Raw genomic sequence first — 27,604 nt, forward strand, 5'->3', positions numbered from 1 at the left:
TGCTGTTACTTTCACCTCCCTGTCGGGCACTCCTCTGAGAGGGAAAAGGCACGTGGACTAAGACACCAAACAGCTGTGATGCAAACGTTGTCACCGAAGATGCTGCCGACACAGCAGCAGCACAGTGAAGCAGTACCGCTTGAAGCGGTCACGGCCCGTTTATGAAAATCTGCATTCGTCATGCAGCAGATACTCACGAGAGTGCAGAGCTTGACTGGAAAAGGGATAGACAGACAGACAGACAGACAGACAGGCAGACAGACAGACAGACAGACAGACAGACAGATAAGCAGAGAGACAGACAGACAGATAGACAGACAGACAGACAGGCAGACAGACAGACAGGCAGACAGACAGGCAGACAGACAGGCAGACAGATAGGCAGATCGACAGATAGATAGATAGATAGATAGATAGATAGATAGATAGATAGATAGATAGATAGATAGGTAAAGTGACAGCAGACACTGCAGACTAGTACTCAAAGACCCAGTCTAGGCCCCACCAGATGTGCCAGTCTGGGCATGGGAGGTGGCCACAGGGCAAACTCCTCTTCATGGCCTTTCTTTCTCCTTAAGAATCTTCAGGTTGCAACCAGTGTCTTGGTGCACTGCGTTCAGTTCTTGCTCACAGATGTGCCCTCTGTCTCACTGACCAGACGTTTACCAGTTTCCTGAATCCCCCCTGGCTGCTGTTTCTCACCCTCAGCTTCTTTTTTTTTTTTTTTCGGAGCTGGGGATCGAACCCAGGGCCTTGCGCTTACTAGGCAAGCGCTCTACCGCTGAGCTAAATCCCCAACCCCTTCACCCTCAGCTTCTTATGCATTTCTTGGAAGGCTTTCATTCTGACATTAGCTTGACAATGTCTAATTGGCACTTCATGGAAACTATCATCTGTATGGGTTTCTTTTGGTAGTTGTTGTTTTATAACTATTACCATGGAAACAAAAAATCACGGGGAAGTAAACATACCGAGTTGTATGACTCATAATGAAAACACCTGTGATTGGAGCTCTCAGTAATGCTCGCTATACTGGCTGATGGGTACTGAGACAGATTATGCATAACTTGTTACTTGACAATATAATGTCTCACACAAACGCCACTGTCATCTTCAAATGGGTCAGTGGTTTTCAACCTGTGGGTTGTGACCTCTGTCTCCAAAAATATTTGCATCACGATTCATGGCAGTAGCAGAACCATAGTTTCGAAGCAACAAAAATCAATTTATGGTTGGTTAAAGGGTCGTAACATTAGGTTGAAAACCACCGGCCTAGAACAATGCTTACGGCCCTGTTGTGCAAAGCAGGCAGATGGCTGGGAACGCAATTCTGTGGAGGCTGAAAACTCCTTGGAGCCTTTGCATGTAAATAGCACTGACCAGACAGCGAGAGAGGGCACTTGTGTGGGCCTCAAGGCAGTGTTAAAGTGGTCAGACCAGGCTTCTCACATTAGAATCACCTACGACATTTTTGCAGCACATCCATGTTCAGCCCCAAGTCTAGAGCCATTGGCCTGGAGTCTTTGCCTCTGAGTAATGGCGGCTGTTGAGCCTGAGTTATTCTAATGGGACTTCAAGGCAGAGAGTGTCTGGTTGGAGCTTTCTTCCCTGTTCTTTTTTATCTCTGTGAATGTGCCTTTTTCTTTTCTCTTCACAGGTTGTCACTCGAGGCATTCAGAGGAAGCAGACACATAGGTTTCTCTAGTTGGCACCATCTGTAGCAAAGGGCAGCAAATCAGCCAAAGATTGTTTCACTGGAGCAAATTCAGATGCTTCGACCCAACATCAGGATGGGGGCTCTCTGATCCTTAATGGGAACACAGGCAGTCGCCAAGATGAACAATGAAAATGAGGCTATAACTATCCTATGATTTAAAAACCAGGGTAGAAAACTGGGCGTGCAGGCACACGCCTTTAACCCCAGCAGAGGTAGAGGCAAGTGGATCACCAAGTTGAAGGCCAGCCTGGTCTGCAGAGACAGTTCTGGAACAGTTAGGGCTACATAGAGAATCCTGTTTGAGAACAACAACAAAAACAAGCAGGGTAGAATTGCACCAAAATATTATCTCTCTTTTCCAGCAAGATCCCCTGATTGGCAGCCAAGTGCAGAGTTTGTCAGGATAGTTCCATCCCTGGCTATGTTAGCTAAAGCTCTTGGAGAATTATGTGGAACCGACTTTTCTAGCAAAGACCATGGAACAGGAGCACCCTGGGTCTGTGATGCCCAAGTAGTCACATGCCCAAGAAGCAGTGGCAAGCTTGTCAAATGTAGAATTCACCCACATGGCTGCTCGACCAGCAGTTTTCAACCCTAGATGCACATTGGAACCCGGGCAGCTTGAAAAATACTAGGGCTTGGGTCCTTCTTCCAGAGAATGTGATGATTTGGTCTGATTGTGCATTGCTCATTTTTACTGTTGCTGTGAGTGGTAGTTTGAAGGAGAAATGTCCCCCTTAGGTCCGTGTATTTGAATACTTGGTCCCCAGTTGATGGCACTGTTTAGGGGAGGTTATGGGACCTTGAATAGGTAGAGCTTTGCTGGAGGAAGTGTATGGCCGGGGGGCAAGCTTGGGGGTTTTATATCCACCCTCCATCTCTCTCTGTGTCTCTGTCTCTCTGTCTCTGTCTCTCTGTCTCTGTCTCTCTGTCTCTGTCTCTCTCTGTCTCTGTGTCTCTGTCTCTGTCTCTGTCTCTCTCTCTGTCTCTCTCTCTCTCTCTCTTTCTCTCCTACCTATGTGTGGCTCTCAACCTGCCCCACACCTTCCTCGCCAGAATAATCTCTTCTATGAATTGGGTATGAATTGGGTTTGGCCACGGCATTTCACCACAGCAACAAAAACGTAAACAAATACTGCACCCATGACAAGTGCCCGAGAGAACACAAGTGTTTTCTTCGTGATTTCAGTTGATTTTAGCCCTCATGGTGAGGAGACTATGGTAGAGCAGGACAGAGAGGCTCACTTTACAGTGGAAAGAGTGCAGAGGGAGGGACGTTGGCCACGCTTTCTGTTTTTCCCATTCTGTTCTGGCCTCAACCATGAATGTTGCCACCTATACCCAGGGTAGAGCCATCTCCATCAGTCAATCATCTCTGGAAATGCCCTTGTGTGCCAGATCTGAGGCTCACCAATCTCCTCGTGGAAGCTAAACCCAATAACGCTGACAATGAGGCTCACTTGTCACAGGGTGCGACATGGCCTGGAGATGCTCCCGGCAGAGTCTAACATGCAGCCTAGAATGGGAACCACTGGAAAGAAAAATGCCATGTGGCGGGTGCGAAAGCCTAGTTCTTGGAAGGCTGAGGCGAGAGGACCGTGAATTCTGGGTCAGCCTGGGATACATGGTAAGACCTCTCTCTCTCTCTCTCTCTCTCTCTCTCTCTCTCTCTCTCTCTCACACACACACACACACACAAAAGTAAAGTCTTTCTTTCCTTTCTCTTTGTTTCTTATTTCTTTTCTTTCCTCCTCCTCCCTTGTCTCTTTTCTTCTTGAGACAGTCTCTGACTCTGCTGCCTTGGGTGATCTTTGTTAAAAATCAGGTTCTTGCCCAGCCCATCTTCAGGGTCTCAGTGTCAAGAGCCATGTCATCTCCCGCTGCTACCAAATGTGACACATTTCCACTGTTGCCACAAGTAGCATGTTCTCCATATGCAACAGGCATAGCCTTTAAAAGGTCCCCATCATCGCAGCTCACTCTCCCTGTCTGTCTGACTCTCTCTGTTTTTCTCTCATGTTCCTGCTTTGAGTCATCCTTTTGCTCCTTCTTCCCCAATAAATCTCTTTTCTTTTTTGGTCTTTTTTTCGGAGCTGGGGACTGAACCCAGGGCCTTCTGCTTCCTAGGCAAGCGCTCTACCACTGAGCTAAATCCCCAGCCCTTCCCCAATAAATCTCATTCATGAAATGTGTGGTGTGGTCTTGGTGCCACACTTTGACCCTGATCTGCCAAGGTACTCCTGCTGCTTAATCCTAACATCCTGGAACTCACTCTGTAGACCAGGTTGGCCGGGAACTCACAGAGATCTGCCTGCCTCTGCCTGCTGAGTGTTGAGATCAGAGGTGTACACCACAGTGCTTGGTTTCCTGGTTGTTCTTGTTTCCTTCTTTCCTTCCCCCTTCCCTCCCTCCATTCTTCCTTCCTTCCTTTGGTTTCATATCCTATCAGCAAAGGATTAGAGGAAATTAAGAACTAAGAGACCAGACATCTAAACTGAGGGCAGGGAGATTAAGTGACTTTCCTAAGGACACATGGTGACTGCACAAGTGGCTGTAGGGCACAGGGTCCCTGCCTCACTGTCTGGCAGGAAATAAAACATATTCAACAGAGCAATACCACTTTATTTACTTTGTCTTAGTTAGGGTTTTACTGCTGTGAACAGACACCATGACCAAGGCAACTCTCATAAGGACAACATTTAATTGGGACTGACTTACAGGGTCAGAGGTTCAGTCCATTATCATCAAGGCGGGACCATGGCAGCATCCAGGCAGGCCTGGTGCAGGAGGAGCTTCATCTGAAGGCTGCTAGCAGAATACTGACTTCCAGGCAGCTAGGATGAGGGTCTTAAAGCCCACACCCGCAGTGACATGCCCATTTCAACAAGGTTACACCTACTCAAACAGGGTCACACTTTCTAATAGTGCCACTCCATGGGCAAGTATATAGAAACCATCACATAGAAACATCATCATATCATCATATATATACTGTAGCTGTCTTTAGACACACCAGAAGAGGGTATTGGATCCCACTATAGATGGTTGTGAGCCACCATGTGGTTGCTGGGACTTGAACTCAGGACCTCTGGAAGAGCAGTCAGTGCTCTTAACCACTGAGCCATCTCTCCAGCCCCAACGTTCAGTATTTATAAAGGGATGCTATGCGCCTAGGGGAAAATTCTAGCATTTCTATCCAGCCACAGGTTTACTGACCGTGGACATGCGCTTGATTCCGGCTCTGACTCTCAGAAGCCGGTTGGATTTGGGATCTGATGAAGATCTTAGTTGTCTGTTGTTTTTCTTTCCTAAATCTCTACAAATAGGTGTAGATCTGACATATTGCGCATAACAAGCTTATGCCTTTAATTCATTTTAATTTTCAGAAATTACTTACTTTTGATCAGGCAGTGGTGGCGCACACCTTTGATCCTAGTGTTTGGGAGGCAGAGGCAGGCAGATCTTTGAGGTCGAGGCCAGCCTGGTTTACAAAGTGAGTTCCAGGAGAGCCAGAGCTACAAAGAAAAATACTGTCTTGAAAATAACAAGCAGCAGCAGCAGCAGCAGCAGCAGCAGCAGCAGCAGCAAACTCCTGGATATTACTGACTTCTTTTTATTTTTTGTTATGCGGTCTCATATAGCACAGGCTAGCACTGAGCTCACTTCACAGTGAGAAAGACTTTTTTTTTTTTTTTTTTTTTTTGGTTCTTTTTTTTCGGAGCTGGGGACCGAACCCAGGGCCTTGCGCTTCCTAGGTAAGCACTCTAACCACTGAGCTAAATCCCCAGCCCCGAGAAAGACTCTTAAATGTTTTCTGATCCTCTCATGTCTAGACCCTTGCTGACGTCACAGGCCACAGCACCGTGCATGGGTTTATGTGGTGCTGACAACTGAACACCGGGCAAGGCTAACAGGCAAGGTTTAATGCTCACTAGGAAAGCCAAAGTCGCTTGGGACATGGTACCCTGTACATCTTCTCAGACAGCAACTGATTGTGGTTGAGGCTGTCACATGACCTTGTACTAGCACAAAGAGTCGTTCGTGTGTAGTTAGAGAGGGTTGCTCCCTTGCAGAGCCCTTCAAACTGTGAGTGTGTATGTGGCCGTCTTAAGACTCGGGAATGCCAAGCAAGGGGCTTGGTGCCTGTTCTTATAGAAAAAGTTTCATTTGTCTGAGAACGAAATTGCTGATAGGAAACTTGCCCATGCATTTCTTTTTATCTTTTTTTTTCTTTTTTTTTTTCTTTTTTTCGGAGCTGGGGACAGAACCCAGGGCCTTGCGCTTCCTAGGTAAGCGCTCTACCGCTGAGCTAAATCCCCAACCCTGCCCATGCATTTCTTTTTTTTTTTGGTTCTTTTTTTCGGAGCTGGGGACCGAACCCAGGGCCTTGCGCTTCCTAGGTAAGCGCTCTACCACTGAGCTAAGTCCCCAGCCCCCGCCCATGCATTTCTTAAGCTGCCTGGGAATAGCATCTTGTTGTCCTGGGGGACCCGATTCTCCAACCATTGCTCATTCCTTCTCTTCTCTTTGCAGACATTTATTATGTTATACAGTAAGCTTCAGGGCTGAGCCATGGCAGAGGGAGCCGGGTCTTTTTCCGGAGGCTGAAGTCTCTCCAGGCAATGCCTGCCAGTGAACAGAGACATCCGAGTGTGTAAGCGAATGGTAATGATCCAGTCTGACGTGACGCTTATCAGTCCTGACAAGTATTAAAAACACATTTGGGGCTGCAAACGTAGTTCATTGGTCGAATGCTTACATAGCACACGTGAGGCGCTAAGCTCGGGTCCCTGAACCACCAAAAAAACAGCAGCAAACCTACGAAAACAAAAACAACAGAAATAACCACCTTCGACTTCAGAATCAGAAACACAAGTTTTCCAGGAATAAGCTCATTTCAAAGACTTGCTCAGCTCTTGCTGCTATTGTGAAACTGCAAACTTACAACCTGTTTTTATAGAACTTGAAAAAAAAAAAAAGGACCCTTCTTAAATCTTAAAATGTGTAATTTTTATAGAACATAGTTAAATAGAAATTTACATCCTTCACAACACAAATACATTAATAATAATGATCATGCTGAGGGTGATGATGACGGTGGTGATGATAATGATGATGACGATAAATGGATAACCAAAGAACAAATGGCCAGTGGGCACATGGAAGGTGCCCAGCAGAGGCAGGGGGATGGCTCAGTGGGTAGTGTCTGCTGTTGTAAGTGTGAACACCTGAGTTCAGATCCATAGAACCCACATGAAATGGCCAAATGTGAGGTGCTTGTCTGTAAGCCCAGTGCTGGAAGGCAGAGACAGGAGGATCCCTGGGACTTGCTGACCAGCCAGCCAGCCAGCCAGGCTTCAGTGAGAGACTGTCTTTTAAAAAGGCAGAGAGAAAAGAGGAGGGCGCCTGACTGTGACCTCTGGCTCACATAGGCAAGCGAACCTGTTCCTATGCACATATCTGCACACACCATTCCACGGGCTAAGCATGTTGACAAGGGTGTGAAGGAACCAGAGCCCCGCATAACAGCTGGTAGGATGGAAAAATGGTAAAGCCACTGTGGAAATGGTCTGACGGCTCTTCAGAAGGCTGAGCGAGAGTCTCCATCTTCTGAGCAGCAGTTCCCTCTGGTGGGGGGTGTGTGTGTGTTACTTCTCAAGACAGCAAGCGAAATGGGAGGTTTTCAGACATGATGTTTATAGGGAGGTAAAACAATGTGTTCTAAGGGGAGGTGAAGCATTCCATCATGCAAGGAAGTAAAATAGCTTCAGGAAGTCCCTGAAACTGACCAAATTCACTAGGCCCCTCCCTTCCCAGGAGTATGAAAACAGTAAAGTCAGCTGAGAGTCCCTCTCAGAAAAGCGCAGCATGGGGCTGGGGATTTAGCTCAGTGGTAGACCGCTTACCTAGGAAGCGCAAGGCCCTGGGTTCAGTCCCCAGCTCCGAAAAAAAGAACCAAAAAAAAAAAAAAAAAAAAAAAAAAAAGAAAAGCGCAGCAGCCTGAAAGAAGCAGAAATCATCTGAGCTGACTGGGAGAACCACAGACAAAGTGAGTTGCTTGAGGAGGCTCAGACCAACTGACGAACCAGGAAAGTGAACTCTGAGCTGCAGGCAAGTTACAGTAAGCTCCAGGTTCTCAGCTTTTGTGAGCTGTCAATCATACTAGGGTACACATTGTTGATAAATCTTTTCCTTTTTTTTTTTTTGAATCATATCTGCTTCTGTAAGTAGCTGTTCTCATCTATATTCCTGCAACTATCCCCAATAAAACTCACTGGTTGGTCAAGTTGGACGGACATTGCTGGTGTCCATACTTGGGTCTGTCACTGGTTCCCTCCCTGAAGTAGATATTTGTTTCTAGTATCCCACAATTACCTCCTTACCCAGCAATATTCAGACAAAATGTTGCATCATTTCATTCATTTGAGGTTTTTATTCAGAGGAGAACAAACTATAGAAACAAAACTGGACACTGACAGTCTAGGGCTGTGGGGCTCTCAAAGGACTGAATCTAAGACAACTTCTGGTAGGTATGAGGCTGTTTCAAAAATGATAAAATGTTCTAAAAGTTATGATGTTATTTGCACAATCTGAGCATCTTAAAAAGCAATTTAGTTTTGTATCATAATGGTATGGTATATGAATTTTACCTCTGTAAAAACATTTTTTTTACAAAGTTTTTGAATGGGGCTAGAGAGATGGCTTAGCTGTGAAGAAACAAAAAGCAGCCCTCACTCACCCCCTTGCTAGCCCTAGTGCCAAGTTCAACACTCATCCCCCTGTTAGCCCTAGCCCTGAGTTTAGCGTTAGCCCCAGCGCCAAGCTTAACAGCCAGCACTCGCTCCCTCTGCCCCACACCCTCCTGAACAAACGTTATCTGTTTTGAAGGATAACATTCCTTTACCCCTCACCCAATCATGTAACACCAAGGCTCAAACGCCCCAGATAATGCATTTCCTATATATAAACCCTGAGCTCCTAGCCCTGGTGTTGCATTCCTAATTCGATGAGCACAGAAGGTTGCGTCCCAAGTTTAAACTCAAATAAAGGACTCTTGGAAGCTTGCGTAGGCGTCATGATCTCTGGCGGTCTCCTGGAGTTCTCACGAATCGGACATAACATTCTGGGGGGGCTCGTTTGGGGTTCCCCAGCACATTCCCCAGGATCTGCCACCCGGAGAGTCTAGTGCCCTCTGGTGAGTGTCAGTCTCTCTGTATTGTCTGTGCCTGTTCTTGCTTTCAGTTTTGGGAAAACCTCGAGGGGTCTGTATAACTGGCAAAGTTTGACTGGGAGCGGTTGTGCTGGTTGTGCATGGCTCCGGAGGGGAGGCAGGGTCAGGAAGATGTTTCTGATCTTGAGTGATCTCGAGAGTATATCGCTCACCTGTGGTGGTAGTGGTGGTGGTGGTGGTGGGGCTGGTAGTGGAAGAGAAGCCTTGCCACAGGTTACTTTCCTCCCCGTGTCACCTCTGGTTTCTGAGGTGGGAGTCTGTGAGTCAGAGTGTTTGGATTTGCTTCTGGTTCCAGTCGTGACACGGCTACTTTGTGTGTGTGTGTGTGTGTGTGTGTGTGTGTGTGTGTGTGTGTGTGTGTGTGTGTCTGTCTGTCTGTCTGTCTGTCTGTCTATCTACTGTGTTCCTCCTTGTGGCATTTGGTTTCTTTCTGTACCAGATTTTACAGACGTTATGGGGCAGAATGATTCTCACCCTCTCGATATTATTTTAGCTCATTTTAAGGAAGTTAGGCCCAGAGTTCCCAACCTGCAGCTCAGAGTGGCCAACTTTTGAAGTTGGCTGCTCATCAGAGGGGACCTTCCACCTCTGCCTTCTAGTGGTAGCACTAGAAGACAGAGTGTTTCAAAGGGCCTAGGGACAAAAGGATCAGGTCCACTATGTAGTAGTTTGGAAAGATTTGCTTACCAACCTGCTGCCTTGGGTTAAGTCTTTTCTCTTCCCCCTTGCTAACGTTTCCTCACCAACACGAACGATGTCGGCCATGGTGGCAGGAGAACGAAAAGGGAATTCCCCAAGCCTCCCACACCTCTTTACCCTCTCTTTTAGGACAGCACACCTGAAGCTGTTCTCCTTCCCCACCTTATACCCACGTCTCAGAGCCTGCACTTCCCCCAGTGTGCCACCTGCACTTCCTCGGGAGGAAACCCCAGTGCAGCCTTCAGATCCGGTGGCATCAGCTTCAGGACTACAACTGGAAGCAGGTGTGCTGTGCCTCCTGAGGCTGTAGAGCCAGAGGCAGATTCCACTGTTTTACCCCAAGGGCGATGCGGCCAGTCGATCAACAAGGGAATCAACCTCACCATTACTGGCCTTTCGTTACTGCTGATCTTTATAATTAGAAGACAGAAAAGGCCAGATTCTCTGACAACCCTAGAGAGCTCATCGGTCTGTCAAACAACATCCTTTTCGCCCATCAGCCCACTTGGGATGATTGTCAGCAACTTTTGCAGATCCTTTTTACTACCGAGGAAGAGGAACGTACCATTTTGGAGACCCTAATGGTACTCCAACCAGGAACCCTGCTGACCCAGATGATGGATTTCCCCTCAGGAGACTGGCTTGGGACTACCATATGGGTGAAGGTAGGGAGTGTCTTCGAGTCTATCAATGGACTCTAATGGCAGGTCTCAGGGCAGCCGCTCAGTGACACAAATTTGGCTGAAGTTTGTGATGTTGGGCACAAGAGTAAAGAAGACCCAGCAGTGTTTCTCAGGCAGGTTGTGGATGCTTTCTGCTGTTACAGGCACCTAGACCCTGAGGAGCAGAGAACTCTAACACAGTAGCGTCAGTATTTGTAAATCAGTTGACACCAGACATTAGAAGGAAGCTCCAGAAGTTAGGAAGATTAGGAAAAGTCATCGAGGGACTTCACAGAGGTGGCAGAGAAGGTGTATCATAGCAGGGAAACTAAAGATGAGAAGATTGAGACTGAAAAGATATTGAACAGAGATCTGGTCAAGGCCCTTCGGGCCAATAGTATTCCAGACCAGAGAGCGAGAGGAAGTGCCAGCTCCCGATCGCTGATGGGAAAGAGCCAATGGGAGATCATCGACCAATCTTAGGTAAGAACCAATGCGCCTATTGCTAGGAGGAAGGGCACTGGGCTGAAGAGTGCCCAAAAGAGAAAGCCAAAGGTTAAGACTGTGGTCACAGAGGAAGAAGATGGAGGGAGTCACCTGTCCAGCCTTGAAACCTGCGACTCTTCTTCCTGACCCTGATCTGGCCCATCTGTAGATGGAAGCGGCTTCATCCTCGAAGGTCAGAGGAAGTCGGGAGCAGCGGTAACCATGGAAACGGAGGTAATCTGGGCTCAGCCTCTTCCCCCAGGTACTTCAGCTCAAAGGGCCGAACTGATAGCGCTAACCCAGGCCTTCAGCACGCGAAGAGGACTGGCCGCTAACACTTATACGGACAGCCCGCACGCACTCGCAACTGCTCATGCGCATGGAGCTATTTACCAGGAGAGAGGGCTCCTAACTGCAGAGTGGAAAACTATCAAAAATAATGATAAAACCCTACAGCTACTTGAAGTTCTCCGGTTGCCAAAAGAGGGTGGCCATCACACACTGTCCAGGCCATTGAAGAGGAAGGACACCAGTGGTTAGAGGTAACAACTTAGCCAGCGATCCGCTAAGGAGGTAGCCCTGGAAGACACGACTGCCTCCATGTTGGCTACTGTCCTGCCTGAGCCACCCAATCCCAGCTTGCCGGAATGCCCTGTCTGTGTGAAGGGAGAGATCAAATGGGCTAAGAATCAGCCCATGAGCCAACGCTCAGAAGGCTGGTGGCAAACGGCTGAAGGTAAGCTAATATTACCCACTTCCTCAGCAAAAGCCATCCTCAGGGAAATCCATAGAGTCACTCACGTCGGCTGGCCGATGCGGTGAGACGATCTAAGGTGACTTTCAGGGACATGCAGAATACTATTGAGGAATAGTGTCAAACTGCAGTTTGCCATCTAACCAACACCCACGACACTGCCAAACATCTAGGCTCTCGGTTGTGAGGTCTGAGACAGAGGGTCTACTGGGAAGTTCATTTTACAAAACTCAAACCAGAGGAGTAGGCTGCAAGCACGTGCTGGTGTTCTTCAACACCTTCTGTGGATGGATGGAAGCATTCCCAACGAAGACAGAGACTGCAAAGGTAGTGACCAAGAAGTTGCTGAAGGATGTCTCACTCAGGTATAGATTCCCTCATATGAGAGGGTCAGATCAACATATGTGTCCAAGATAAGCCAGGATGTCACAAGGTTTATTGGGGCAGGTTGGAAATTACATTGTACATACTGACCCCAAAGTTTGGGACAGGTAGAAAGGATGAACAGAACATTAAAGAGACCTTAATTAAATTGACCTCAGAGACTGCTGGAGACTGGGTGATGCTCCTTCCCTTTGCTCCATATCAGGTAAGGAATTCTTACCAGATGAGATGAACCCCTTTTGAGATTGTGTACGGTGTCCCTGCCCCCATTGTACCTAACTTACAGTCGGCAGCTGTTACCAAATTAGAAAATGATAAGTTAATAACTTGGGTCAGAGCAACCCAGTGCGCTCATAAGTATGTTTGGCCTAAACTGTGTGCCCTCCATGAAGCAGGCCCGGTTCCAGGACCACAAAAGTTTTGACCAGGAGAATGGGTCTACGTGAAGAGATTTCACTGACACACGAATAAAAGGGTCTTGTGTGCTTGCTTCGGAATCATGATCTCTGGCAGTCTCCTCGGGTTCTTGTGAACTGGACGTAACAGTGGTTAAGAGTACTGGATACTCTTCCAGAGGACATGGATCAATTCTCGGGGATCCAACGCCCTCTCCTGGCTTCTTCAAGCACCAGGCACACATGTGGTACATAGACAAACATGCCCATTCACACACATCAAACACGGCTTCTGAAGGTCAGGGGCTGTAGTGTGTATCTCTAGACTTACCTACTTAGAAAGCTGAGGTCGGAGGACTGTTGCATCCAGGAGTTTGGTACCAATTCAGGAAACACAGTGAGAATCCATCCTTTTCAAACATTTTGCTGAAAACCCTAATTGATTTGCAATCCTTGTAAAGTTAATGGGTTTCCCCTGTGTGCCAACTTTTATACAGCAGAGCAAAGAAAAGAAGACGAATATGATAGTTTTCGAGGCAGGATCTTTCAAAAGGCAGGTCTCAAACTCACTGCTGTTGGGGATGACCTTGGCCTCTGGTGCTGGGGAAACAGGAGTATGGTACATGTCTAGTTTATGAGGTAGGATGGACTTTGTTCATGTTTGGTAAGCACTCTACCAACTAGCCTCTGGTCTCAGCTCAAGGATAAATTTTTATATCCTAAGAGAATGTATGGAAAAACCCCAGTTAAGTGTTGTTAAAGAAGTTTTTAGTCAATGTAGTATAATTTTAAAATGTGCTCTTCACCCTTTCAGGACCATGCTCTTGCTAGCCCACACTCTACCCCTTATCCTGTCTAGCTTTGCCAAGCCAGAGCTCCGAGATCGCTCTCTCACCAGCCAACCACTCCTCGGCCACCTCGGCCAGTGTCCGCCTGACCTGGCTCAGCTCCACCAAACTGCCAGCTTGCGTCCCCCACACCCACACCCTTGCTAAATGGGCATCACAGAGGAAACAGAAAAACCCATGTGAGTGGTAAATATGGTTAAGGAGACTCCTCTTGACCACAATCCTACTGCCTTTAAGACTCATTACCCACACCTGTTAAAAGGAAAAAAAGCAAAACCCCCAAAAAACTCAACCAAACAAAAACCCGTTTTGTTTTACTTTTGTTAAACAGGATGAAACATATTCATGTTAAGAGTGTGAATCTTGGCTGGAGAGATGGCTCAGTGGTTAAGAGCACTGACTGCTCTTCCAGAGGTCTTGAGTTCAATTCCCAGCAACCACATGGTTGCCTACAACCATCTATAGTGGGGTCCAATACCCTCTCTGGTGTGTCTAAAGACAGCTACAGTGTACTCATATACATAAATAAATAAATATAAAATTTTTTCAAAAAAAAAGAGTGTGAGTCAAGCCAGGTAATTGGATCTGGCCTTTAATCCCAAAGCTCGGGAGGCAGAGGCAGGTGGATCTCTGAGTTTGAGGCCAGCCTGGTCTACAGAGTGAGTTCCAGGACAGCTAGGAATATGTAGAGGAAGCTTATCTTATAAAAAACAAAACAAAACAAAACAAAACAAAACAAAACAAAACGACAGAGTGTGGGTAAATCTTTAAACTGTCACTCACCCTTATTGTCCAGGGCTGTCATGTACAACTATGAAGGCTGTGCACTTCACAACTGCAGGGAGAGTCACTCACACAGCACACACTTGAATTATACCTTGATGGTCCTACACAGTGTAGCAGCCAGACCAGAATTAGCAGAATACCTTCCCAGGGTTATCCCTGGGGTTAACCCCATTTAACTTAGCGAGTGGTTTACAGCTCAACATCGGTTATGACGGGCAGGTCAGAAGGCTCCTCTAATCTTTCCCCAACTCGGTCCCCGATGGAAAAGACCTTGCTGAGCAGATGTAGAATGAGTCTGCATACTCCAAGCTGAATTTGTTGTTTTAGGGATCATCTCTTGTAAGTGTATGAGGAGAGTGGGAGCTGGGCAGGGGTCACATTTAACATCAGTCATCTTTACCTGGAATTTCTCTATAAGAGAAAAAGATATTACCATCCCAGCCATATGAGATGTCAGGATAGATACATCCATAGAGACAGGAAGCAGCTTCGTTGTTGGGATGAGGGTGAGAATCTTTTGTAACCACATCACTGTTGTCACGTTTTCTGCATGTTCCTAAAATACCGGAAAATACCGAATCGTGCAGGCGTGTGTGCCCACACACACATGCGAGCACACACAAAAACACACAGACACACACTCACACACGCTTATACTTTGAAGATTTTTTTAAAAAATTATATGCATGTGTATCTATTTCTCTGCGTATGTGCATGTGTAAATGCATACGTTGGAGTTGCAGGTGGTTGTAAATTGATCAATAAAGGTGCTAGGAGATGAACTGGAGTCTTCTGTAAGAGCAGTGCATGCTCTAAAAAGGCTGAGCCACTTCTCTAGCCTCTAGAGCATGGGGATGAATTTTAAAGCATATGAATTATAGCCTAGCCTTCCAAGAAATGACATATTGAGATAGCGGTTCTCCACTAAGCTGAGGACGTCTCTGAAACTAGTTTCGAAGACAGATGACTCCTGAGCCACTCCTAGTTTCTCTTTCTCTACAGGCAGTGTTGGGACACAGCTGTATTATGAGTCCTGTGAAAGTGTATGTGTAAAAGCCACTTGAACCTGTTGAAATTTAATGCCAGTGGTGAGGTAAGAGCCTGATGATCCAATCATCTCCATGACTTTTAGAGGCATGTCCTATTGAAAGTGATTAGTATCAAAGCCTTCATTGTTGACTCCTGGTGGCTGCATCAGCAGAGAGACCAGAAGGGACGGGCTGTAGCTGCTATGTTACCATGTTCTGCTTCAGGTGGTGAGGTCACCACTAGATTCAAGCCTTCAACTTTGGACATCCAGACCCATGAACATTTTCTTTTTAACTCCCCTAGTCTGAAGTGCTGTGTTAATAAGAACCAAAAAAGGCTGAAATTACCTATGACACATACTTCAAGTTCGAGAATCTGACTTGAAAGATTCTAGGAGATTCCTGAGATCGTCCTTTCTGAATTCTCCAGCACAAATGGAGCCTGGGCCTGAGCCTTGAGTTGGGGCACACCAGGATAGGACAGGAAAGTCCCTCAGTAATGGGTAGGAAGAGGGTAAGGGTTTCTCTTTCTTTCTTTTTTCTTCTTTTGTCTGTAACAGCTGATGCCTGTCAACATCAGGATTATAGTTAGAAAGTCTGAAAGGAAGTGCCCTGTGATATTGAAAAAGAGGCCTCTAGAAACCTGACGGCTGTTAGATAAAAGTCCCAGTGCTGGTGCAGCCTGACTCCCTAGTTGTTGGTCAAGGAGTTCCAGGACCCCCTGAGCAGCACAGGCTGCCTTCTCTGCTGCTGCTTGTTCACCAAGGTAAAGAAGCCCCATGGGCGCTCCATGCTTTGTGTAGGACACAGGACAGTGAAGCAGGGACAGAGCCATGAGCTTCCCCCTTACTAGCCAACTTCCACAGTGCTCGAAGGCACTACGTAGGCTCTGGGGGAGAGCTGTCAACAGTCCTACTCAGCTGTGGAGCCTGGGAGCTATATATACCACCAAAATTCCAGGCGAGGTGGGCCCACTGGTTCAATGATGGACTGCTTTGAGTGTACCCAGCTGCTCTCTGGTTGGATTTCAGGCCCATTCTGCACAAAGGATTTCACATCTGGTCAGAAGCCCGGGGCTAAGAGGTCATGAGCTCTGGTGAGGAAGCTACTGCTGCTGTTTTGCTAACTGGATATATCTGTCAAGATGCCTTTAAATATTTATGCTTATGTCCATAGACTACATTGCTCTCACCTCTAGTCAGAGAAGCTTCCTTTTAGGAAGGGTAGCAGTTACCGAAGAGACTCATACGTCATCAGAGTCCTGAGAAGAAGTGACTGTTGAATGTTGAGCCATAAATGGGACATCGGGGAACGAGGAATGTAAGTTGGACAAAAGGGTGAGTGTTGTAGAACAGTCTCCTAGGCGTGACTTGGCCCTTGTGTCAGCAGCTCTGGTTGCCTAAAGGAGACCTGTACAAGGTTGGGCCCATTAATTTCCCCCAGGGTGTGTGTGTGTGTGTGTGTGTGTGTGTGTGTGTGTGTGTCACACATGAGACGTGCTCCAAGATTTACAGGCAGCTAAGACTCATGAGGGGGAGAGGTATTTCTATTTTCTTCAATGACGTAGTTGCCCATAAGCTGCCCATGATTCTTTATGCAACCCTAATTAAACCCATTGTTTCCCAAGCTAGACTCAAGTGGACTCTTTGGTGCGTGGTGTGTCATTGGTGCCCTATTTGGATAAATAGGTGTTGGTCTCCTCACAAAAACGTTTGCAAAACATGGACCTAGCCACAAAGGGACACCATCCGATGAGGAACATTCCCAGCTACTATTTGATGTGAAAACCAGCGTGCGCACAGTGCATTCAACGTGCCAGTCACCTTCCTGAAGACTACCTGTCATGGGAGTCACCTGCTCTTGCCGATGGCCTGTCACTGCGACGGCTATGATCCACCTTTCTGTCTGAGGACCCTGAGGCATGGGAGACCAGGGACTGCACCCTGGTCACAGAGAAGCAAACGGCAGAATCAAGAACTGACTGTTGGTGAGCCTCCTGGCTGTGTGGTTTGGATCATTCATGGGGGTTAACAGAAATTTCCTTTGATCAGGCGAGTTCTAACAGACCTGCCCAACACTGGGGCAGACTTGGCTTAAGCCAATGGACACTGCTCTTGCTCTGACTACCTTGGGAAGCTGACTCACCAGGTCCTAATTTCAACCCCCGAACACCTCAAAAAGTTCCAGGGAGGAGTCTACATGGTTGTCCCAGCTGCCATCGGGCCTTTGATCCAGGGAAACCCTTTCATCCATTTTGCTCCTAACAGGAATTAAAGCCGATTTCCACACTATATGAAGAGCTGGTGTTATACAAGTCAGAACGGGAATCCAGGAATCTGTTGTTTCCCTAGAGCCCCGGGGTCTGGAAACCAAAGCTTCCTGTGTGAGCTTCTGGAGCTCCCTGTAGTGCAGGAATGTGAAGTCATTGAAAGCAGGGCGATGTAAGGTGCTGCACGCCTGTCATCCCAGTCCTTGGGGAGCTGAAGGCAGGAGTTTCACCAGCTCAAGGCCAACTTAGGTTACACAGTAATGCCCTGTCTCCAAAACCAAAAGCGTCTTTCTCAAAAAGGGAAGACAGGATTATGTAAGAGTGTGACTTGGGCATGGCGGTGACCCAAGTACAAGCATGGGCACCCGCTTGCCTGGAGGTAATAGGGACTTGCCCAGTTACGGTATGGGGCTTGTTCCTGCTCCCGTGCCTGGCTAACCATGGATGCTTAATTAACTCCTGTCAACCTAGTTGTTCCGACAACACTCAAGGCTGAGGGTTTGTGGCAAAGCCTAACTCCTGCCAGATGGCAGGATGTCAGAGCCCTAATCACAGGGAGTGAGAAACCAACACAGACATTATGGCCATGAGCTATAGACAGGCTGCCACAGGCAGAAGGACGACACCAGTTATGAGAGACATTTCCCTTCTGAGGAAGCCATCCTTCTTACCCCAGGGTCTCGGGCTGGCTGAAAAGGGAAAGGAAGGCTGTATTCAGATGCCCTAGGTCATCCCCTAGAATCGGGAGAGCTCCATTAAATACAAAACAGGACTCGGGCAGGTGAAAGTAAAAAATACGGTACTCATTTTTAATGGCTGTGCTACGTTTTAAGGCAAATGTCACACACACACACACACACACACACACACACACACACACAAACATCGAGAGATGAACATGTTAGAAAAATACCAAGGAGACGTTTCAGACGGTTGTGGTGGTGTCTTCCCTGTTAACAAAACTCCATCCATCTCTCTGAGAGCCAAAATTCAGGGAGGCATGGAACAGCCTCCTCTTGTGGCCTCCAAGAGGGAAATCCCAATGTTGCACAGAAGCGCCTTCCTCCGTCCACAGCAGCACTCTTTACCGTGGGTCCAGACTGAGATGTGGGTGTCCAGCCGGTGGGCTTCACTGTCCAGCTCCAATCTGTACTTAATAAGACTCTTTAGAATGGATGCCAAAGATGTAATTTGTACTTTAGTTCCCCTTTATCCAAACTCAGACTTGCTTGGAGCTAAAAGCATTCATGTGTGTGTGCACACGTGTACGAGTGCACGTGTGCACACACACATACACGCGCACACACAAAGTATATGTAAATACAGAGGAAAAGATACACTGAAACTTAAAAAACATACCAAATGCTCACTTATAATCAATGTGATTGATTCCCCTTTAAAAAAAAACAGTGTTGGCAACAAGGTTTGCCACTCCCTGCTCAGTTCCTGGTCGTTCCTGGCCCCACCGGAGACTGGAGTGGCTCAGTTGGTTTAATGATCTGGGCTTTCACCCTGGCTGTGTGGACTCTGCTCCTGGCCCACCCCTTCACTCAGGCACAGGCGCCATTTTAAAATGACCTGTCTCAAGTATGTGTGGGTCCGGTGATATCCCAGCAGAGGAAGCAAGAGAGTGAAGCCAGTGACTTAGGGACTAAATCTCCTGTTACGGGTGGGGTTGGCAGAAACTGTGTTTGACAGTAACAATGTTGAATGTCTTCACAACCCTTCGGAACTCGAGCTCTGAAGTATGAGGATGACAGTTCAGGAGAGCCGCTCGGGCCAACAGGCGGTCTTCATGGAGAAAGCCGTCGCTCAGGTAAACTGGGCACTTACAGGTGTTAGAATTTGGCTTCCAAGGAGCAAAACAATAATTCCCACAGATCTATCCTTGGCCTTGTCAGGTCCCAACGGAAGTACGTAAGAGGCAGGTTACATGGGACCCAGGACTAACCATAGGCTGCACATAAGCCAAGTAATTTACTGTGGAAACCAGACAGGTGCCTGGGACCAGAGCCTTGATCAGTGCGTGGGTTTATTGGGGGGTGTATATGATTTCGTAGCTTGGCTGTATTTTAGGAGGGGCCTAGTCAAACCGTAGTAATACAGACTGACCAATGAGCCGGCAAGGCTGTGACCACATCACCCCTCCTGGAGGAGGAGGTCCTACTACTGTAGGTGCTGAATCCCAATGGAAATGGAGGGGAAGTGTTGGCTGGAGCAGAGAAGCGCCTCTGTGTAGAATGGGAGCAAGCCTGTCCCATCCTCTTTAGGGTGGTCCCCAGTCTGCCTCTGACCTCTTACGTTTTACTCAAGCTGAGACACCAGCTGTGCTAACATCACACGGAGGGTCTCTAACTCGTTTTACCTCTGCTCCCTTAGAGGCCTCCGGCACAAGTGGAGCACGCTCCGTTAACGCAAGAGTGAGCCCAGCTGATTCCAGCTCAGTCTAGGTCCCTGGGAGGTCCTTCAGTGTCTGCTGCTATGGAGACAGTGTGATTGACAGCTGTAAACCCTTCTGGCTCGCCCAGAAAGCACCAGATGCAGAGCTCCCGGGAGACACTGAAGAATCCATCCGCACCCCCACCCCAACCCGGACCTTTATCCCAGGCCTCCATGAACCTGGGATCCCTGAGGTCTGGCAGCTCAAGGGGGTTCACAAACAGAGTCAAGGTGAATCCACAGCTCCATTGAGACATGGATCAAGACAAAGGTCAGAGTGTTCTAGTCCTCGGTAAGCAGTCCTGGCTTGGGAGCTCCATGACTGTGCTGAGAGGTCACTCTCAGATTAGTGATTGGGCCAACGCATTCCTTGGGAGACGAAAAGTCTGTGAGGGCCATGCCCACGTCAGTGGGGCAGGCTACCAGGGTAGGTCGCTGGTACTAGCAGGATGGCCCAAGACCCAGCCCAATCACAGCACTGACTCCTTGGATTCGAGTTCAGGAGCAACGGCTACAGGGCCTGCCCGGTTCTGGTGTGTCACCAGGGGCGACGTCTCCTCCTCAGACTTGGAATTGGGAATGGCTTCCACCTTCACTTCTTGCAGCTCCTGCTCACCCTTCTTCACTGTCCTCTGATTCAGGTGGTTGAGGATCCCAGCTCCCAGGGCATCCCCTTCCACGTTCACCACAGTGGTGGTCCTGTCCCTGGTGGAAACAGAAAGGAAAAGGACTGATGCTATACCCAGAGTCATCAGTGGAGGGCGCTGTCACAGGCAGGTTGGTGGCCACAGGGGAAGCTGACTTGTTGGGAGTGACCGTAGTTATGAGTAAATGGGTATTTCTGGCATGGGACCATAAGGACCCCATTACCTCAGACCCATGGGGGTGGGGAAGCCAGGTGAGCAAGGTTCAGAAAGGACAGCAAAGCCTTCCTTCCCTTACTCTGTGTGGGGTCCTGACAGTGTGACACATTTACCACCTGAAGACTGTTGCCTTACAGAGACCGTTCCTTCTGAGGTGAGCGTGCCTCCATATTTAGCCGTATACCATAAAGGCTGCGTCCCTGATTCGGTTGTACACCATAACCCTGCCTCCCTGAACTTCCTGGGCGCTGTGGCTTCTCCGTCCAACCCCAGCCTCCCTGTGTTCTTTCTTCAGCGTCTGTCCTGTTCCTCATTTCCTCAGCTCCCTAGTCAGGAGCCCTGCTGGATGTGGCTGTGACACTGGAGGGCTTAACCTCCAACAGATCTGTGCTAAATTCATTTCCTCTAAGCAGCGTTTGCTCCGGAAAGGAACAGGTGCTCATTGTAGAAACCGTTGGCGAGAGAGCAGCTGAAGGCAGTAAACAATTCACCTTAGACACTTCTGGGAGTTGATACGCAATCTGGTTTTTAAAGTTGGACTGGGAGGCAGAGGCAGGCAGATCTCTGAGTTCCAGACTAGCCTCGTCTACATAAAGGATTCCAGGTCAGTCGAAACTACACAGAGAAACTGTCTCAAAAAGCAACCAAACCAACAAAACCCAGGCCTGGTTACTCAGTTCTGCAATCTGAGCTACTCAGTGGGTGATGGGCTGGAGGGTAGCCTAGTGAGGGCCCCACAGAGAAGCTGGGACTAGAGCTCAGCAGCGGCGAGGCCCTGGGTTCAAATCCTGATACTGCAGACTAAAAACCTGCAGCCAGTGACCCCGATACGGTGCTGGAGCAACTGTGGTCAAGTTCGAGCCAGGTGCCAGCCAGACTGCAGTGAGCAATTTGGAGGCCCTTGGAGGCCCTGAGCGAATGCAAGTTTCCTTTACTTTGTTTGCAAATCAGTTCCGTGCAGGACACCAAAGGAACGCACCGAGCTAACATTCACCCTGGAGAAGAGTGGGTTAAATGCAACTCAAGGAATGGACCCTTTACTTAAAGTCTCACATTTTATGTTTTGCCTCATTCCCACTTAATATATTCTAAAGCCCTTTCTTGTATTATACATTATAAAAATGGCTAGTTCTTTGAGTAAAAGGGAGGCCCAGGAAATTAACTTTCACATTTTTGGGGTGGAAAGAGGAGACGTAACCCTGGTCCTGGGTACCGTGGCTGTGGGCAAGCATGTCACAAGAAAACAGCCCTGCCTTTCCCACAGCCTACTTAGCACAGGTTAGCTCAACATCCACCCTAGTCACTGGAACTCAGAGAAGGTCCTGTAGTCGTTTTGAAGACAGGGGGAAATGGTGCAACCCTCCCCAAGGGCACTGGAGAGCTGGAGCCCTCTGCGAGTGGCTTGTGTGCCCACAGGCCTCTACTGGGCAGCCAGCAGGGGTGCTATTTCCCTCACAGGCTGAGCACCTCTGAGATGTTCTCTGGGCACAAGAGACAGCTGGAAGGAGGAGGAGACAGATGATCCCAGACTGGCTCTGGGTCTGTCTAGCATGGGGGAAGCTTAATAGTCTCTATCAGACACTTTAACCCATTTCTGGGAAGAGCCCTCAGGCTTCAGCCCAGCATCACAGACTTGTATCAGGCACCCAAAGCCAGTGTCTCTCTGCCTGGCTGTGACCAGCAAAGCAGGACTGTCCTCCTCACTAATGTTTGCTGACTGCTGTCCCATGTGTCCCCTGTTCTCTGCACTGTACAGAATGATGACTCATTTAATCTCCTCCATGACTAGTAAGGCTTCTACTATGGTAGCAAGATACCTGGAAAAGCCTGGGCTAAATGCTTGTTTTCTTACCCTGAACTCTGCTATTCCCAAACCACTGTCTTAGTCGACTTTCTTATAGAACATTGAAAGCACAGAGTCCCAATAGACGAGTGGATCACAGCTAGAAGTATCACGAATCAAAATGCCCAATGTGGTGAATTTGGCCTGCATGGGGTGTCAGAAGGCTCCGGTGATCAATCTCCAGACACTCTTGTGTCTGTAAGGAGCTGCAGGGATGGCAGCCGGGTCACCTCCTCGCCTAACTTCTCCTGAGTCCAAGCCCAGGGTGTGTGCATGCTCTCCCTGCATAGCAACAATTCCTCAGCTATTTCCAGGCCAGGAACAACCACCGCTCCAGTCACTGACGCTCCACTCTGCCCTCATTTGCTCAGCCCCTTAACCCGCTGAATGCTACAAGCAAGTCCCGGAAGGTCGGCTCGCATCTGTGAATGTTCATGGCCTCTCTCTCGTCCGCTATACTGTTGACTCCTCAGAGTTAGAAATCGGGCTCTGCTGGCTTACCTACAGATGCCGTCCAAAGCGAGGGTGGTTTTAAGCGTCTCTGCATGCGCCAGGTCTAGTGGACACCAACAGACTCTCTTTACTCTAGGGTCTTCAGTGTCAGCTACTTACACAATCCAGTCCACAGCCAGGATCAGAGAGAGGTCGTTCGTGGGCAGTCCAATGGCCTCTAGGATGATGGCAATGGTGAGGACCCCTCCAGCCGGCACACCCGCTGCTCCAACACTGGATGCGGTGGCGGTCACCCTAGGGCACGGCAGAGCAAAGGCAGCCTTGAACACAGAGCATGGAGGGGGGCCCAGGGAATGACAGAGCATTGCAGCCATGACTTAAAAATAACAACCATACACTTGACAGGTGACACCTCCTTCAAGTGCACTCAGACCTCACACCCTCCAGTTCTGTGCTCACAAAGTAAGCCAATCGATGACCCAAAAAATACCGAAAACAAACGGTAACGACTGAAGACCGTTTTTTTTCTTATTGCCTTAATGATACAGTATAGCAAAGATTCCCATCGCACTTACATCATATTAAGTACATAAGTAATCTAGAAATGATTTGAAGTATTGAGGAAAATGTGTGCAAATTATATACAAGGCATTACTGACACGGTTGAACCTGAACTATCCCCTTCAGGGTGCTTTTTTTCTTTTTCTTTTCTTTTCTTTTTTTCGGAGCTGGGGACCGAACCCAGGGCCTTGAGCTTGCTAGGCAAGTGCTCTACCGCTGAGCTAAATCCCCAACCCCCTTCAGGCTGCTTTTAACACTCAGTTGTGAGCTGGCAGCTGGACTTTGAAGGCTGTAGAGTCTTTGGGAGGTGGGGCTTGGCCATAGCTCACTAGGAATGGGCCTTGGAGATTATCCCTGCCCCCTGCCCTGCCCTGCCCTGTCCTGCATCCTCAGCTTCCTGCCTATCACCACGTAAACAAGACATTATCGACCTCGATGGACCAAAATTCCTCTGAACTATGAGCTCCAATAAACTTTTCATCTTTTAAGCTGTTTCTGCCAAACATTTTGTCACAGCAATGCAAAACCCAACTATTCCAACTACCTATTGTCTGCTGGGGAAAGATGGTCCTGGAACCTGAGCCCTGTGACAGATGACTCGGATTGTCGTCTGATTGAATTGGGAAAGTGCAAGAGGCATGGCTTTTGCATGTGTCTGTGGGGACGTTTCCAAAGAGGGTTAACTGGGATGGGAAGACTCCCCGTAAGTGTAGGGAGCATCATACCATAGCTAGAGCTCTAGACTGTATGAAAACGGAAAAAGGACAAAGCCAGCCGAACACCTGCACTCATCTTTTTGTGCCTTTATCGTTCCAGATGTGTATTGCTTAAGTTGCTTTCCGTCAGGTATTTTGTCCCAGCGGCAAGAAAACTAAGACAGCCTCAGGAAACGGAGAGGCGACTATGATGAATTCTCACCAACCCACCTTTATAAACGAGACACCCGAGCGATGCTGGGATTGGTGTCTTCCCTCCCCCTCCCACCCCCTTCCCCTCCCACCCCACCCCACCTCCGCCAAAGGAGATCGCGAACACACACACATCCAAGTTTTAAGCCAGGCCTAGCAAGGTAGGAAAGAGTATCGGGCTCACAGAATGGTGAAAATCTGTCCCGCGTTCAGGTCCACGTTGTTGAGCTGGGCGATGAACACTGCAGCCACACACTGGAAGATGGCGGCCCCATCCATGTTGACTGTGGCCCCGATGGGAAGGATGAACCTGCTGATCCTCTTGTCCACGCCATTGTTTTCCTCGATGCACTTCATCATAGACGGAAGGGTTGCTGAGCTAGAGATGGGCAAAACAACCAAGCATGGAAACGGTCCCCAGCCAGGTGAACACCACTGGGCGCAGACCCTGGGACCTACGGGTGGGGCGTCCCCGCCAGCGTCTGGCCGCCTTCCCTCAAAATGAAGGCGGCCAGCCCGACCTCTTGCCAAGTTTCCAGTGTGACTGTCAAGTCCCAGGATCCAGGATTCACTTGTTACATTATTCACGCGGAACCCCTCAGGGCCACAGCTTGCCCCAGTGTTCCCAAGAGAATCACTGGGCTCACCCGGCTCCGTACCCGTTCGGTTGGTTCCCAAGCCCACTCACCTGGAACAGGTCGCAAAAGCCGTCGCAAACGGGGTGAGGAGGCCCAGGAGGAACGTGAACGGGTTTTTCCTCGTAAAAGCAAAATAGACAAGAGGCAGAACAATTCCTCCATGGATAACATGGCCCAGTATAGAGGCGAAGATGTATTTCCCGAGGCTAGTCACGAGCACGATGAGGTCCTGCATTTCCACAATCTTGCTTCCGATCAGGAACATGATGCCGATAGGTACGTACCTGCGAATAAACAGATACTCATCAGGGAGGTGATGAGGCTGGGAGATACTGAGCCTCCCACGGAGTAACTCTAAAAACAAAAACAGATGGGGTGGACTGAGTCTTTTTTTAATAAACAGTTTGTGTGACTGAGAATAATTGAGACGATCCTCTGGGCGAGCGCTCCCACAGGGTGAGCGCTCCCACATAGACGTCTTCCCTCTGGTGTATGCATGCCTTTCTTTTAGCTTTTCTCCTTCCTGTCCTTCTTCCTCCCCTGTCCTTCCGTTTACACACGGTCTCACTATACAGTCCAGGTTAGCATGTAACTTGCGATCCTCCTGTCTGGGTTTCCTGAGCGGGACTGGGTGCCATTATACCTGGGCATGCATTGTTCCTAACTGATGGACTGCCACCAACCACATGGCAAAGGGCAAAGGACGAAAAGTGAAAGGCCATGTGTGTGTGCCATTATGAGCTCGACTTTTAACTTTGCTCAGACTTGTCCTGAGAACTCAGAAATACAAGAATCCCACAGGACTGCCGAGATACGAAGTGAACACGGCCCGGGGCTTCCGTGAAGTTTTACATTCTTTGTGGCTTGGAAGACATGATCCCGTGGGAAAAATTCATTAACAATGATATTCTGGGAACACTGCCAGAAGAGGAAGATTTTTTTTTCTTTTTAAAGGGAGAAAAGGAATAAATTATGGAAACTACGAAGAACAAAAGTCAGTTGTGGTAAATTTCATATCAATCTAGTAACAATTCTTCAACTATAAATTTTGATTTATAGCTAATAATACCTCCTAGTTCAAACTTCATAGGGAGCAGAAGTGTGAGGAACATGAAGTCTCACACATCAGCCCCGGAGCATCCCGGTGGAGGTGGCCAGTGAGACTGCGTTTTCTTTCTGGAGACGTTCTAAACAGGATTAGGAATTTTAAGTGTCATCTTCAGATAAGAACACACCCCCTCCTGAGGACTAGAACACTGCTCTTCCGGCACCATCCTCAAGCCAGATTCCTCCTCAGACAAGCACCCCTCGCACCTAGACATTCCTGGGTACCTAGAGGCAGGAGAGCATTTACATCTGAGCTGTCTCCCATTCCACACCATGCTTCCCAGATCTTTTTGTATCAGTGTTGAGAAATTCACCTTTTAAAAAAATGGTGATGGGACACACATGAAGTTTAGCATTGAAAGGTTCATTATGTGTAGAGTTGATCGCCATGGAGTACATTTGAACTGCTGGACAGCCATTCCCACCACCCAGCCCAGAAGCGTCTCCATCACCCCAGACAGCTCTACTCCAGTACAGCAGCTCTGCCCCCCTCCGCCCCAGCCGGCCTGGGGTAACAGCAGTTGTAGCCACCCAAAAGCAGAACATACATCCACCCACCTACCACAGATAGACATTTGGGCTGTTTCTATCCTCAGCACACTACTGTGTTGTTGTTGTTGGGTTTGAGGCATGGTCACAAGTAGCCAAGGCTGTTCTTGATCTCCTGATCTGCTGCTGACTTCCCCCTTCCGGGGAGGTGGGTGGGATTACAGATTTGTGTAGCTTCACGTCCTTGTGGTTTGTATGTCCTCAGTGGAAGTGCCTGGGTGTCCTCCTAAGTCTTTGGAAACACACCTGTCTGTGTGTGCCCATGTGCCTGTGCTCTCTGGGTCAGGACATCAAGTGGGGGCCCTGCTGATCTGAAGGTGTGCACATTTTAAATAAGAAACAGTGCTGAAGTGGCGGTGCCAATTCCAGTTCCCACCAGCAGTCTAGAGGGAAGCCACCAACCCTGCTCCTGCACCAATGGCCACCCAGGGGAGACTTTTGGAGACGTCAGGAAGACGGTTTCATTGTCACAACTTTGAAGGCCAGCCCTAGAGGCCTGTTCTCACTGCCATCAACTGAATAACCAACTCGCCATTACTCGATTATCCCTGGGGTAGGCACCCCTTAGGCTGTGTCCTGCTCGTAGTAGCCGTCCCTGCCGTGAACTGCCTGCTTGCACACCAGCCCACACTCTAAGAGTGTAAACACACTGTTTTCAGTCATAAGGACACTATGGGCTGTGGGATGAGGTAAAGCTGGTCTGCCAGTGCTTGGGAGATCCAGACACGGGGTGCAGAGTTCTAGGTCATCCTCGGCTGCATAGCAAGTTCAAGGCCAGCCTGGGCTACATGAGATGCTGCCTCACTGAACCAAGCCAAGCCAAACCAAACCAAACCAAACCAAACCAAACCAAACCAAACATCAGTTCTCTCCCCAGAATAACAACAGTCAAGTAAAGAGGTGTGTATGCAGTGAGAGCTGGTATATGTGATTTTTTTTTTTTTTTTTAAACTCTGAGCAAAAGAAACACCACTGGTCTGGATT

General features: G+C 48.4%; 1 protein-coding gene and 2 long non-coding RNA genes across 12 annotated transcripts in view; 1 reads left to right on the forward strand and 2 right to left on the reverse strand.

Annotated features, from left to right (window-relative positions):
- Positions 1-6,322: 6,322 nt before the first annotated feature.
- On the reverse strand, positions 6,323-11,100 carry LOC148001467 (uncharacterized). The gene is made up of 2 exons (XR_015637566.1): positions 10,907-11,100; positions 6,323-6,535 (listed from the first exon to the last, which is right to left on the reverse strand). It is a non-coding gene; the product is annotated as an uncharacterized LOC148001467 (long non-coding RNA).
- LOC148001468 (uncharacterized) lies at positions 8,698-17,281 on the forward strand. 10 transcript variants are annotated; one of them, XR_015637573.1, is made up of 6 exons: positions 8,698-8,912; positions 9,777-11,914; positions 14,965-15,055; positions 15,551-15,756; positions 16,167-16,310; positions 16,622-17,281. It is a non-coding gene; the product is annotated as an uncharacterized LOC148001468 (long non-coding RNA). The 10 variants fall into 10 exon arrangements; XR_015637574.1 differs by lacking the exon at positions 8,698-8,912 and adding an exon at positions 13,188-13,355 and having other exon boundaries at positions 11,121-11,531; positions 16,022-16,310; XR_015637570.1 differs by lacking the exon at positions 8,698-8,912 and adding an exon at positions 13,188-13,355 and having other exon boundaries at positions 11,121-11,531.
- Positions 17,282-18,544: 1,263 nt separating this feature from the next.
- Slc1a4 (solute carrier family 1 member 4) overlaps positions 18,545-27,604 on the reverse strand; it is a 31,124-nt gene continuing 22,064 nt past the window's right edge. Inside the window, 4 exon segments of the mRNA NM_198763.2 lie at positions 18,545-20,403; positions 23,017-23,151; positions 24,511-24,705; positions 25,015-25,248. Coding sequence (NP_942058.1) covers positions 20,169-20,403; positions 23,017-23,151; positions 24,511-24,705; positions 25,015-25,248 — 799 coding nt within the window. The 3' untranslated portion in view covers positions 18,545-20,168.

This window comes from Rattus norvegicus, chromosome 14, assembly GCF_021556685.1.
Source record: "Rattus norvegicus strain SHRSP/BbbUtx chromosome 14, alternate assembly SHRSP_T2T, whole genome shotgun sequence".
Lineage (NCBI taxonomy): Eukaryota > Metazoa > Chordata > Mammalia > Rodentia > Muridae > Rattus > Rattus norvegicus.